The sequence below is a fragment of the Strigops habroptila genome, chromosome 2 (genome assembly GCF_004027225.2).
Source record: "Strigops habroptila isolate Jane chromosome 2, bStrHab1.2.pri, whole genome shotgun sequence".
Taxonomy (NCBI): Eukaryota; Metazoa; Chordata; class Aves; order Psittaciformes; family Psittacidae; genus Strigops; species Strigops habroptila.
Genome location: NC_044278.2, coordinates 60,748,183 through 60,761,521, shown reverse-complemented (window position 1 = coordinate 60,761,521; position 13,339 = coordinate 60,748,183). Strand labels below are relative to the sequence as shown.

The following is a 13,339-nucleotide window of genomic DNA, read 5'->3' as shown; positions in this document are numbered from 1 at the left end:
ACATATTAGATGCTGTTTAAAATCATATATAAAGAGATACTCCTGCCCTTCACTTTCTGTGACTTGCAGAAAGGAAGAACTTTTAACTGGATGTCATTTCCACTGCTGCATTCCTTAGCCATAAGTTGTGAGTCATTATATGGTCTAAAACATATGTGCTTATCCTGTGTTTGTGTTCATTCACATGTATTGGTTCCCAACTTTACTTAACATTTTGCTTGCATGAGAGGTGGCCTGGCTGCCTGCTTCCTACTTTTTCCCTGGGTCTAAAGAAGCAAGTCCTAAATCCTTCTGTGATATTGAAGCCAGTCCAGTCCCCTGAGAGCATCCACATGGCAGGCAGGCCAAGGCTAAGCTCATGTCAACACACTCAGGCTGTACCAAGGATGTAGCCTGGAGCAGCATGAAGGCTGGTTGGGGCCTAGGTAAATGCTCAGGTTATTTACCTGATCCGATCTTTCTGTTGTGAGCTGCAAGAGAAATTCCTGAAGTAATGTTGAACTCACTCTATGAAATGCAGTTATATCTTATGACAGCAGCAAAGGTGCCCTTGAGACCTTTCTTCTCTTTGCCCCTCAACTTTAAAAAGTCATAACACTGCATGTTGGGAAAGAAAAAAAGTCAAAACATTTCTGAACTGTATTATAGTACTGTACTTAGTGTAGAGTATTCTGCACTAAGAGATTATTTTGACTTGGCCCATTTTCAACTTAAGAGCTTGGGTGTGCAATTCTATTTAGACAAAAAATCTCTCCATTTCCAGATGACTGAGAAGGTAATGCAGCATCACTTCTTTATGTTGACCATTATTTACTCAAAAGTCAGCCCAGCTACCAGTGAAGAGATGAAAAAACAGATCATGAGTATTGACATCTACATACATTTTAATGAAAAATTATAACAACTTTTGATAATAAATCTTATCGTAAACCCAGAAACCTCTAGAAGGTCATGAACTAAACAAACAAAGTCTCTTTTGAGGACTTCTTAATAGGTGTGTTCCAATTTAGGCATAAAATGAGGCTTGGCACAATTTTCCGTGCATTGTATACTATCTTTCAAGATCTGTAGTTTTATGTCCTCATTAGTTTTCCAAGTGGGAAAATGAGCAGCTTTAACAAAAAACCCAACAGAGTTATCTACATATTCTTCCAGCTTTAAAAATGAAACATTAGCTTTTGTTGGAAATACTGAACACTGCACACCACCACATGAAAAATTACTGTGAAAATACAGCCAGTTGGGAAATGTTGGGGGGGGTGGGAGGGTTATGACAGTCATGTGTAGCTCTGTTTCCCAAAGTGCATATGCATTTCTCCCTGCTCAGTGCATAAGGTAAGATTGAGAAGGACTGAAAGGGTTTCAGGGTTACTAGAAAACTGCGTATACAAGGCACAGATTATCATTAAAGAAAGAAGGACTCCTTGTTCCTCGTCTGGCAGCAGGGAAATTCCATGGACGACCTGGAAGAGGGAGCTGGCCCAGGCAGTGACCCACTAGGTGGAAGGCATAGAGTGGTGGCAGTACAACTTCTAGGGGACTGCGGCAGCCACAGTGTGCATGGGAGGTGTCTGATGTGTGATATGAGTCAGCACCAGATCTCTGGATGGTGCCTTATCAAGCATCCTAATGCAGCAAAACAGTATGAAAACGCCTTTCCTTTTTCTCACAGTTCTAACCTGCTGGGAAAATTCCACATCTGTGCTGGGTTAACTCCTGTTTATCACACATCAGACTTCAACACTGTTCCCCTGCTTCTTCACAGCCTCTCTGCAGAGGCTCTCAGCTTGGGCCCAGATGGCTATTTCACCTTGTATGCGTGAACAGTGAAGAAAAATCTGAAGACAATTCAATGTCTGAGCAGTCCCGTTGCAGCAACAGGGCTGTGTGCCTGCGTAAGTGCTCACTCGTGAGCAGCACAGTTGCACACACATTGGGTCCAGGTCTCATCGAGGAATACTCTTGAAGTACATTATTATTCAAATCTCATTGTCCACCAGAAGAAAAAGTCTTTGTAGTTGGCTCAGCTTGCTCATTCTATTTAATTTCTCCCTCACCCAACACCTCCCCCCCCGTACATGATAAATTTGGAAAGGTCACAGTATTAATTATTTTCAAGTAAGTGTGTGTATTCTTTTCGACATCACTTCTCCAAATCCTTGGGGAAAATGACAGGCTCATCTTCTATTTTTATAAGTGCAATGATTTTAATACAAGAAGACAGAGGGTAGAAATCAAACCACCCATTAGAGGCTTCTACTCACATCTAATATATTCCTTCCCTCACACTCTTCCTCCTTACTTTTGCTCACGGGCACTTTCTGACACCAGAAATAGCACATTCTGATAATAAGGTTTGGGTGGACCAAACCAAAACCATTACATTTTGCTAAATGTAATATGCAAAACAGTATTTGATGGGCTAGCCTGAGTTTCAGTAGTCCAGGGAGCTTTAGGTGCATTACCTGTGTGACTAAATGTGTGGAAGTAATTAGCTGGAGCCCATGAGCTGCAGTAGAGCAAGGCTATTTTAAGGTTGCGATATATAATCTGATCAGTGTTTTTCAAATGATTGGTTTTGTAGATCTTTGAGTATTACAGGTTTAACTTGACTTAAATTTGGCTGTCAGCAGCAATGCAGCAAATTCCTGTTATCGCTGAGCGCTAGCTTTAAATTGTGAGAAATAGTGCAGATCTACTCAGTCTCATCCGTAACCATACCCTCTCAAGCACTCATTATTCACATCTTGACTTCTGTATCAATAAAAAATTAACTTCTGATACATAAGATAAGGTTAACCTCAACAGCTGCCACACCATTATTTTATCAAGCTAGTGATCCCTGGTTCTCAGTGCAGTATATCCTTAAGTACAGTTACACCAGCCAGAAAGATCTTCCACGTCAGGGTTCCTGTGCCATTCTATGGAATACAAGAAAGCAAGATGCTCCCAGTGATCATCTCAACTGCAAGCCCGTGGCTACAGAGAAGCTGCATATCTCTTGAGTGAATGCTTAATACCTGCTTGCATGCAACGTGTGAAAGAGCAGGTTTCTGCCAGCACCACTTCAGTCAGAGGGAGGTTGTTGAAGCTATCATTAAAAATCTGTCTGGGGTGGCTACATGGGTGGCAGTTTGAAGAGAAACAATGCAAACCTGACAGGGAGTTGTGATGGGAATAAAAAACACTGAGAGAGGTAAGAGAAGATGAAACAGAAAATCTGCATAACCACATCAACTGTATAACTATAAAGGACCAATGCACTGAAAGCCTGAGCATGCTGACCCTGCCCAGCTTGGCTGTGTACTTGGCTATGTGCTGCATTTTTGGGGGTCTGCCCTGCAGGGAGAGCTGCCCCAGGCACACATAGCCATGTTGCCAAGGCGCAAAAGAGCCATCCATAATGAGGGGACAGAGAAAATGGAGAGTCCTCTCTGCTATCTCCTCCAGCTTCCCCCCAAACACCACTTAGTCTCAGGCAGTTTAGTGCTTTACAGCTTTGTCAACCAACCTTAATGTGTGCCTTGTGTGATGTTATCTGCCCAGCTTAAACAGTGCATCCCTTTCTTCCTGGAGGACAGCAGAGGAAGGAGAGCGAGCAAAACGCCCCATGCCATGCCACTGAGGGAGTCCCTACAACCCAAAAGAAATTCACCATTTTCCTTAGTGTTTTATCACCTCAGATCAGTGCAGAAGGCAACTGTAAAGACAAAACTTTTTCTCTGGGGCTCCAGGACCATGAAAGTGACTCAGAGCCTGTTTGAGAGTTAATTTAAAGGTGCGCTCTGCAGGGTGAGTTTTAAGGCTGACTCAGAGGCTGATGGTTCAATGATATTACACATTGATTTATGATAGCTGGAAGCTAACACCACAGCTGCAGTCAACCAATGCCATTTTGCAATCTTCAAAGCAAAAAAGTTAGCTTACGCACAGAGAACTAAAAATTAAGCCATATGTTCTCGGTGTATTTGTAAGACGCAGGAGTAAATAGCCTACTGTGGTGTCTCACATCTGGAAAGAGAGGACTGTGAAAAATGCAGGCCAGATAATTTCTGTGCTGGGAGGAACCAGCCTCCTGTGACAATTCTCACCTAAGCATGAAGCCGAGAAAAGCTGAGCGCTGGGAAGAAGACAGCTTTTCCTGAGGTGTTAAGCTTACAAAAAAGAATAAGAACAACTACAGCGTAGATGAGGTACTGTGAACGCCGGTGGCGCATCAGAGGAGGGTGTTACTATTGTTCCTGTTCTGAAAAGTAGGGGAACAGATGGAGGGATGTGTTTCACCCTTTTTGAGCGAAGCTCATTTCCCAGAGTCAGGTAAACCCAATTATTTTTACTGCTAATACACAGTGGCACAGCAGATAAGAGCTGCAGATTCATGCCAGGCATTAGCTATTATTTATTTTGGGTTTATTACAGTGAAAAGTATTTATGTCAAATCTGACTGAGCTCCTTTCCAGGCGTGATTTTTGTTTAGATTTCGGCAACAATAAGGAGGCTAACTATGAAAAAAAAAATAACAACCCCTACAGCGACTTCCAGCTGGCAACTAATGATCAACCCTCCAAGTCCAATTTGACTTTGCCCCCTTGCATTCTTTTGTTAAATGGTGGCAGCTGTGTAACAGTAGGCAGTGGAAAACAAATGAAACATTCTCAGTGTTCAAAGAGAGAAATCTAATGCATAGTCTTGCATGTGACTGGAGACTAAAGAAGGATATGCAAGGAACTGTTTCCAGCTCCTTGCCATGGTGCTCCTGAATTGTTGCACAGCCTTTTCAGTTCCTGATGCTAAGAAACAGCCTGCCTTGCCTCAAAACTGTCCTAACAGATCTTCCGCTTGCAGACAGATCATCCCACAATGATCTTTCCTTATAAGACATGATAAACTTGATCAAAAGTAAACTCCATACTGAGAAAAGAAGTTAAGCATTCAGAAGTATTTCCTTTGTAGCTGAAAGAGGCAGCTACTGCAAGGCAAGAGTGATTCTAGACAGTTTGCTACATTCCTGTGATGTGCAAGCACCCTGGTTTTATTGCTGCTAATCAACTTTTCCTCAACAGTGAGCCTTTGCTTTTTGCCTCAGCACACCAATAGCAGTATGACTGTCTCACAAGCCTTTGATGCTGCAGAATGCACAGTTCTCAATAACTGCTTGGAGCACTTTGAGAATATAAAACCAGCCTTAATTGTGTGTATATCTGTGGATGCCAGGTTGTCAGCACAGGTAATTGTGCATGTGATTTTGTTCTTGAGACATATGGAGGCACCCAAGGCTCTGTACTGAGTTCATGTGTTTTAAGACTCATATCTTTCCCTTGCATTCCATACTCTTGCTATTTAGGATGTGCTCTGAGTGTAAATGCAATGCCAAAATGTATTTGCAATCACTGTTACAGCCTGCTCCAGTGATGGCATCACAGTCAGATGGCATCACAGTCAGATGACCTCATGGAAGCCAAGGACCTCAGTCAAACTGCTCAGAGAATAAAGAAGCAAGACAGATGCTGCTTCTGTAAGAGAAGTTTCTGTAAGAATTGTTAAAGGTAAGGGAAAGGAGAAAAGGTTCCTATTCTGCTCCAGCTTTAGCACTTTTCAAATGGAGCTCTTGATATTTTTCAATGTCAGATCAAACTAGACTTTGGCAATGAAGTCGTGGTCTTGGGGAAAGAAACAGTACTTTTTCCTTCTGATTCCAGGAAGGTTTCATGGCTTTCCTGAGATCTTTCCCTCAAACTCCAGGAGTAAACTCATTCCTTGTTTAAGAACTTTAGGTTAGATGAACCAGACCAAGAATGATCTTGGGCTGCAGCAAAATTGGAATTTATTTGGCTGGTAAGTTCAACTTTTCCCTTGTCTCAACTCCTTAATAATACAATGCTGCTGCTGATAAATTCTAAGGGTAGGCTCCATCATACACTGAGCAAGAAAGGGTAAAGGGGCGTTATTGGCTTCATCATGGTGCAATGGACATAATGAAGAAAGGAAATTGAGAACAACATCTAATACGTAATGTAATAAGAAAGATAAGGCTTTTTCATAAACCACACATATTTTCCAGATTTCTCACTGCAAAACACTTTTAAAACTTTCAGAGCTGCCGTTATTAAACTTTAGAGTCAACACAGAAACATTGGGAATTTCACTTTTGTGTACTGAAAATGCCATTTACAGGAACAAGGGACCTGAACTGGATCTAGGCATTTTAGCAGTGATAGAATTGGCCTTGGTCCTCATGAGACAAAATTCATTATCTATTTTGGCATGTAGCTGAACTGGGAATTTAACAGGAAGTATACAGAAGTCCAGAAAAATTGTAATTGCAATATTTTCAAGGACATCTGCCATGAAAATGGTATTTGCAAATGGTTTCCTCCTTCATATTGTTTTCCAGGTCATGAAATCCATTCCTCTTATTGTGCCTCTTCCCCCTCACCCCCACCATGTCTGAGTATTCCTCTTGTAAATAGATGCCAATGCCTTTGGCGACTAGCTCTGCAGCATACTAATTAACACCCAGTGTGCCCTCAGAAGAACACAGTAATTTCAGTAAGCAAATGTTTATCTGGTTCTTCCTATCTAGCAATATATTGTTGACTGCAAACAATTGCACCCGAAGACTCCAGTAATATCTGGACAAGCCTTGAATATCCTCATAAAGACACATCTATAGGTCACAGCAGTCAAAAATGCCTGACAGACCATAAAGAAAATAGAATTTAAAAATAATGTATGTCTTACCTGCTTATTCATAAGGATGTAGATAATGGGATTGCAAACAGTACTGCTTTTTGCTAGGATGGAAGGTATGACGCTTGCAACTGGAGTCACTGCACCTGGTTTACCAAATGTTGCAAGCAATGCTATAACTCCATAGGGAATCCAACACACCAGGTAACAGATAACTGTAGTGATCACCATGAACAGTACGTGGTATTCTCTTCTGCGGGCAGCATTCTTGTGGATTTTTCCAACCTAGGGAAGGTGAATAAAAGATAGAATTTCAGAAGCTGAGCTGTTGGATTGATTACTATATGAACCTGGAACTATTGGTCTTGGATCAGCAATGATTGATAATCAACATTTTAGTTCCACAAGCAAAACAAACACAAACCCAAAAGTGAACAAATAAAGTTTTAAGTGGTAGGATTCATCCATTCTAGATTATTTCTGTGGTACTTTACCATTTTGATACAAGGGCCTCCCTCTTAATAATCATCAAATCCTGTTATTTATAATCTTATAAAAGCGTGCCAAATACTGACATAGTTCAGCTATTGTATTGGGGGTTTTTAGATAATGGTGTAGAACTGCATAAACAGGAGCCTCAGTTTTAAATTATCAAAGTGATGGCACAACAGCCCATCTTGCTATCATAAATTTACCAGTAGTTACAGCCTGTCAGCAAACCCAACTCTGCTGTAGAAGTATTTATAGTCTGTGCTTCAAAATGTATTCTCCTTTGACCTGTTCTGGACCGAAGCATCATACCCTTTTGGAGTCTAGAGCTCTAAGATGGATGTTAAATATTCAAATAATGGTCAATTTTTATTTTTAAGCTTTGGTGTAAATGCATTTTTCTGCAGACAGCTAGAAAACACTTCTCCAGTGTGTTCGTACTGCTAAGCATGCTGGTGGTAACTGTGAGGAACAAGCACCATTCCCTGCACAGAACACACAGCCAGTGCCATGACCAAGCATTATTTAAAAGCAAACTTCCCATGCAATAGCTCTGTGAGATGGCCATTAAATTTGACCCAAAGCCTACGGAAGTCAGCACAAGATTGGGTGGGGTGTAGATCAGGTCTGGGTGCTTAGCCTCATTTTAGAGGGAGTATGAAAAACAGTTCTTAGAAAACATTCAGAAAGATTAACTGCAGCATAGCAAGACTGGTCTCCCTAAGCATCTTTCCAGCCAACAAAATTAAGCAAACTCTGCAAGAAGGCTAATTTTGGAGCCAGTCTCTCTCCACTGACTCTAGATGGAGCCTCAGCACACTGGTCTCCAGAGGTTATGGTTAATTCCTCAATTCTCCCCCAGTGTGTGTTTAGCAAATCAAGATGTGCCAGCAGGATTTCAGGAAGTATTCAAATGTTTAAACTGTATCGATTGAATCTTGTACTCAGCCAAATGTAATTTATGTCCACTTTAAGGTCTTTTTGCCTCCTAAATATAGTACTTGAGGGTAAACAACACCCATGGGAACGAAGCCTCTGTAGAGCTACAAACATAAATAAGAAAAAATCTGGTCCCTGGAATGCTTTACCCAACAAAAACAACAAAAAAGTTAGAAAGTATGGCTTTAAGCTTATGCAAGAGAACACTGATGTGCACAACTCTGTAAATGAACAGAACACAGTTAAAAGTGGAAGCCACTAATCACCCAAGTCAAATGTCATCTCCTGTTGCCTGGCACACAACTTGCACATGCTAATGCAGTGGAAATAGTCAGAGCTTTACCTACATCTTTGTGGTGTGGTGCTTTTGCATAGCATATGTGTTTAAGTATCTGTGTGTTAAAAACATATATAGTAACTCTGTAAGTACATATGGAAGGCAAAATAATATAGTGATGCTGTTTGGTTTTAGTTAATTATGATTCTAGCATTCTAGAGTGCTTGGTTCTCTCTGGAGTTTCATTAGAGATGTTCCTATTGAAAGTAAATAACATGCACAGAAACTTAGCCTGCCAAAAAACTCAAGCATTTTTCCTGTCTTTTAATGATTTTCTGAAAAAAGGCAACTAGAAAATAAAATTCATCCTCTCTGAAAACACTGGGACTATTCTTTTTTTATTATTATTATTTCAAGAACAGCACTTATAATTACTTCAGCATGAAAAAGAGGATTAATAATAGATAATAGTCCAATCCTGTATTGCTTATTTGAACTAAATTTTTCATAGGAATTTTCTCTGACTGAAGAATCCAGGATCCCATGTTAGCTGCAGCTGTTACAAGTTTAGTATTAACTGAGGAATGCAAAGCCCCAGCTAGCCACAGCATCCACAGCTAAAGATTTTCAATAAAGGCAGAGGCATCAGTCAGCACATTTTCCCTCTGTGTTTAGATAATATCTCTGTCTTGAGGAGTTTGCAAGAGTTTACCCTCTGTACAGATAAAATATGTATCATAGATTCATAGAATCACAGAACAGTTTGGGTTGGAAGGGACCTTAAGATCACCTAGTTCCAAGCCCATGGCAGGCCGTGGGCAGGGAAGCCTCACACTAGACCATGTTTCCCAAGGCTCTGTCCTGCCTGGCCTTGAACACTGCCAGGGATGGACCATTTACCACTTCTTTGGGCAACCTGTTCCAGTGCCTCCCTCACAGTGTGACCACCCTCACAGTAAATAACTTCTTCCTTATATCTCACCTGAACTTCCCCTGTTTAAGTTTGAACCCATTACCTCTTGTCCTACCACTACAGTCCCTAAGGAAGAGTCCCTCTCTGGAATCCTTGTAGGCCCCCTTCAGATATTGGAAGGCTGCTATGAGGTCTCCACGCAGCCTTTGCTCCTCCAGGCGGAAGAGCCCCAACTTTCCCAGCCTGTCTTCATACAGGAGGTGCTCGAGACCACTCATCATCCTCGTGGCCCTCCTCCGGACTTGCTCCAACAGCTCCATGTCATTCTTATGTTAAGGACACCAGAACTGTACACAATACTCCAAGTGGGATCTCACGAGAGCAGAGTAGAAGGGCAGGATCACCTCCTTTGACCTGCTGGTCATGCTTCTTTTGATGCAGCCCAGGATAGGGTTGGCTTTCTGGGCTGCAAGTGCACACTAAAGCCGGCTCATGTTCAGTTTCTCATCAACCAACACCCCCAAGTCCTTCTCCACAGGGCTGCTCTGAATCTCTTCTCCGCCCAACCCGTAGCTGTGCCTGGGATTGCCCCAACCCAGGTGTAAGACCTTGCACTTGCCTTGGTTGAACTTCATGTAGTTGGTACTGGCCCACCTCACAAGCATGTCAAGGTCCCTCTGGATGGCATCCCTTCCCTCCAGCGTATCAACCAAACCACATAACTTAGTGTCGTTGGCAAACTTGCTGAGGGCGCACTCAATCCCACTGTTCATGTCGCCGACAAAGATGTTGAACAAGATCGGTCCCAATACCAACCCCCTGAAGGACACCACTCATTACCGGTCTCCACTTGGGCATTGAGTTGTTGACCACAACTCTCTGAGGGCAGTCATCCAGCAAATTCTTTATCCACTGGGTGGTCCATCCATCAAATTTATGTCTCTCAAGTTTGGAGACAAGGATGTTTTAAATAAGGGAAGGAAAGGTGTGTAAAAATGAAGTGACAATGGATGTGATTTTGGTATGTATCCTTCTATTTTCACATCTTTACCTTGTTCTGCCCAGGGGGACAACCTACCCCCTCCTGTGCTCCTGAGCCAAAGGTTTGACCTACTGCAGCTCAACTCCCTCTGGATCCATCCAGCTGGTTGTAAGTTGTGGGACCATGGGAGTACTGGTGTCACTTCACCTGCTCAGAAGAAGGCGCAGACATCAGAAGAGACCTGAGGGTTGTACAGAGGCTGTGTTACTGAATCTTGCAGGTAACTGCAAGGCCCACAATGCCAGAGGCACATATCCAGGTCCCCCCTTGTAAGGCGCTAACATGTACAACTGTGCATACTCCCATCAGCCATGGACAAGCTGGGGGTTTTTATTATCTATGAGGCAAGGGAGTTGGCCTAAAGTTAGCTATTAGGAAGGAGAAGCTTCAGTGATGAAGATCTAACCTGACTGTTTTCACTGAATTCCTCTATGTTTTCTTTTTTATCTTTACCCTTGTCTCTCCTCCTTACTTAATGCAGCTATGTGGTTTCTCTTACAGAGCATTTCCTTCATATTGTTAATAGCTCTGAGTCATTTTCAGCTATGACCATCTTGAAAGATTATGAGGAATATACAGCATCCCATCCACCTAACCACTACATGGAGAGACTGTATATACAGTAAGAATCCAGCATCTAGAGCCACCTCAAGTAGGGGACATGTACATCAAAGCATCTTTAAAATCGGGGGGAGGGAGGACTCTTTATGCATTTTGTCCTTCAAGCCAGTTTCTCTTTCCCCAAATATTTATTAAGATGGAAAATAATGTCAATTATTATACTCTGTTCATCTAAATAGTGGATGCTGTAATTGTCCTTTACCTAGTCCACTCTAAACAAGCAATAGGGAAACAGGATGCAAAGTGCTTTTTTTATCACAGCTGATTCCTGGATCTATCTTTGTAAATTTTACACTCAAATAACTGTATTTTCTTCACTACTTCAGAACTACTTCAGAAGTAAAGAGAAGGCTATTTATGAGCAGCAGTGTTTGCTGCCAGCCTCTTTAAGTGTCAGTTATAAGTGCTTGTTTTGATATGATCAAATATTCAACAGTACTACCAAAACCAGAGACAAATGAAATATTCATAATCATCTGAGGGAAGTCTGCCAATCTTTGAACATATAGTCCACTACAGCTTCTTGAAATGAACAGAAGGGAGCTAGACTTTTTAATGCAAAAGCTGCAATAGAGAAAAAGCTGGAAAAAGATCATTCTTCTTCCTTCATGAACCAGTCAAGTAAGACAGTCTCCTCTGTGGTGTTTCTAACAAAATAAAATCTGAAATGCTCTCCATTTATTGGTATGAATAACCCTCTACCAAACCCAGGAGCGTCTCAAACTAAGCAGTGACTCAAATGTCAGTTATGATGAACTTTCTCCTCTCCAATCACTGGATTCTGTCCTCAAGCAAAAACGAGGGAAAAAAGCCCCCAGAAAACATGAAAAGCTCTAAAAAGCTGTAGGAAATAGAAGCTCCAAGTAATCTACTTTTCAGTGTGGGCTACCCCAGAACTGATGCTTTATGGATTAATACTAAGATAGACTAAATATTTTGTTGTTTAAGATAGACAATCATGGGACAAGAGGGGCCACTGGCTTAAAAAATAGATGTCTTCTTTATAAGCAGTTAAGTGGCTAAGTTCAAAACAAGAATGAACACTGAAGAGATGTATAGTCTCTGTGGAAATAGGGACTAAACAGAAACATCTGTTTCAGGTCATCTTAGAATCCAATGGGTCCTGACTCTACAAAGCATTTACACTCACATGTTCACTGACTGAACTGAGATTTAAGCATGCACATGAGCACTTTGCTCAACTGGGGACACATAATGAGTTAATAGGAACAAATACAGAAGGAGAAAGCTATAAAATCACACAAGGGGCTTTATAGTTAATTATTTTAATATTACTATTAAGTTTAGGAATTGAAGTCCATGGGAAGAACATTTTAGCTGCTTAAGTCTGTCTTTACTGAGAATTTTTGTTATCGAAATGGGAATAGTTGTCTTAATGCCTCAAGGTGAGGCGAAGCTATGCTTTACATACAAAACCTATGTCTTTGTACACTGCCCTTGAAGCATAACTGGTACTGCTGCTAATACCAGTGAAGTTTTACTGAGGACTTGAGGAACACTATAATCCTCTTAGTTGCAGGAATTCTACCGCTGCATTTAGCTAAAGGGCTTTTAGCTGCAATTTGATTTACGCAGTGAACGCATTCCCATGTATTAAACAAGCAGCTCATGGTGTCACATTCATCACATACAACTCATGTTTTATCCTGACCTTCTTCCCTCACTGTGGATTTTCTAGCATCAGTGTCCAGGAGAAAATTAAAGGTGTATCACACACAGCTATCATTCGATTTACATTAACAGTTTGGCTTTAGAAAGAGAGTTCCTAATGTACTTCTATCTTCCCCATGTAGGAGCTATCTCTGTTTTCCCTATAGCTACAGACATACGCAGCAGGGACAATGGTTACAAAAACATGAGTGTGAGCTTCCCAACTGAGCTGGCAGGACGCAAGCTAATTCCAGTGCAAGAGCTGAGCATGCACTGCATTTGGCCGTGAGTACCAGCCTGTGCCCTGCGCCCAGCACTGGGCTAACACAGACATGGGAGATCTGTAGCTGCCTTGCATCTCACCAACGCAGAGTACAGGCGAAGTGTGCCTGCCCCTACAGCAGCTGGGACAGACAGACCCAAGCGGCTGCCCCCAGCAGCAGGGGCTTCTCTTTCTGGTATGGGACATACAGGGCCAAGAGATGTGGTCTGCCCCTGGCACACTCAGGAGCCCACACCAAACAACCGGCTCATGCAAAGAGACTGACTCACTGAATGGTCCAAAGGATGACAGCAACAAGTAAAGCAATTCAGAAATGTTAAAACCTATGCCCAATACAGAAAAAAGTGCTTCTGAGGTGAAATAGAATCACCGTAACACTGAAGAGCCACCAGCCCCAGCAGCTCATTTAAACAG

The 13,339-nt window shown here is 41.9% G+C and overlaps 1 protein-coding gene across 1 annotated transcript in view; it reads right to left on the bottom strand.

Moving 5' to 3' along the window:
• Positions 1-13,339, bottom strand: part of LOC115604041 (opsin-3-like) — an 86,821-nt gene that overhangs the window by 18,305 nt on the left and 55,177 nt on the right. Inside the window, exon 4 of the mRNA XM_030476719.1 lies at positions 6,742-6,975. Within this exon, the coding sequence (XP_030332579.1) occupies positions 6,742-6,975 (234 nt within the window). The remainder of the gene's footprint in view (positions 1-6,741; positions 6,976-13,339) is intronic.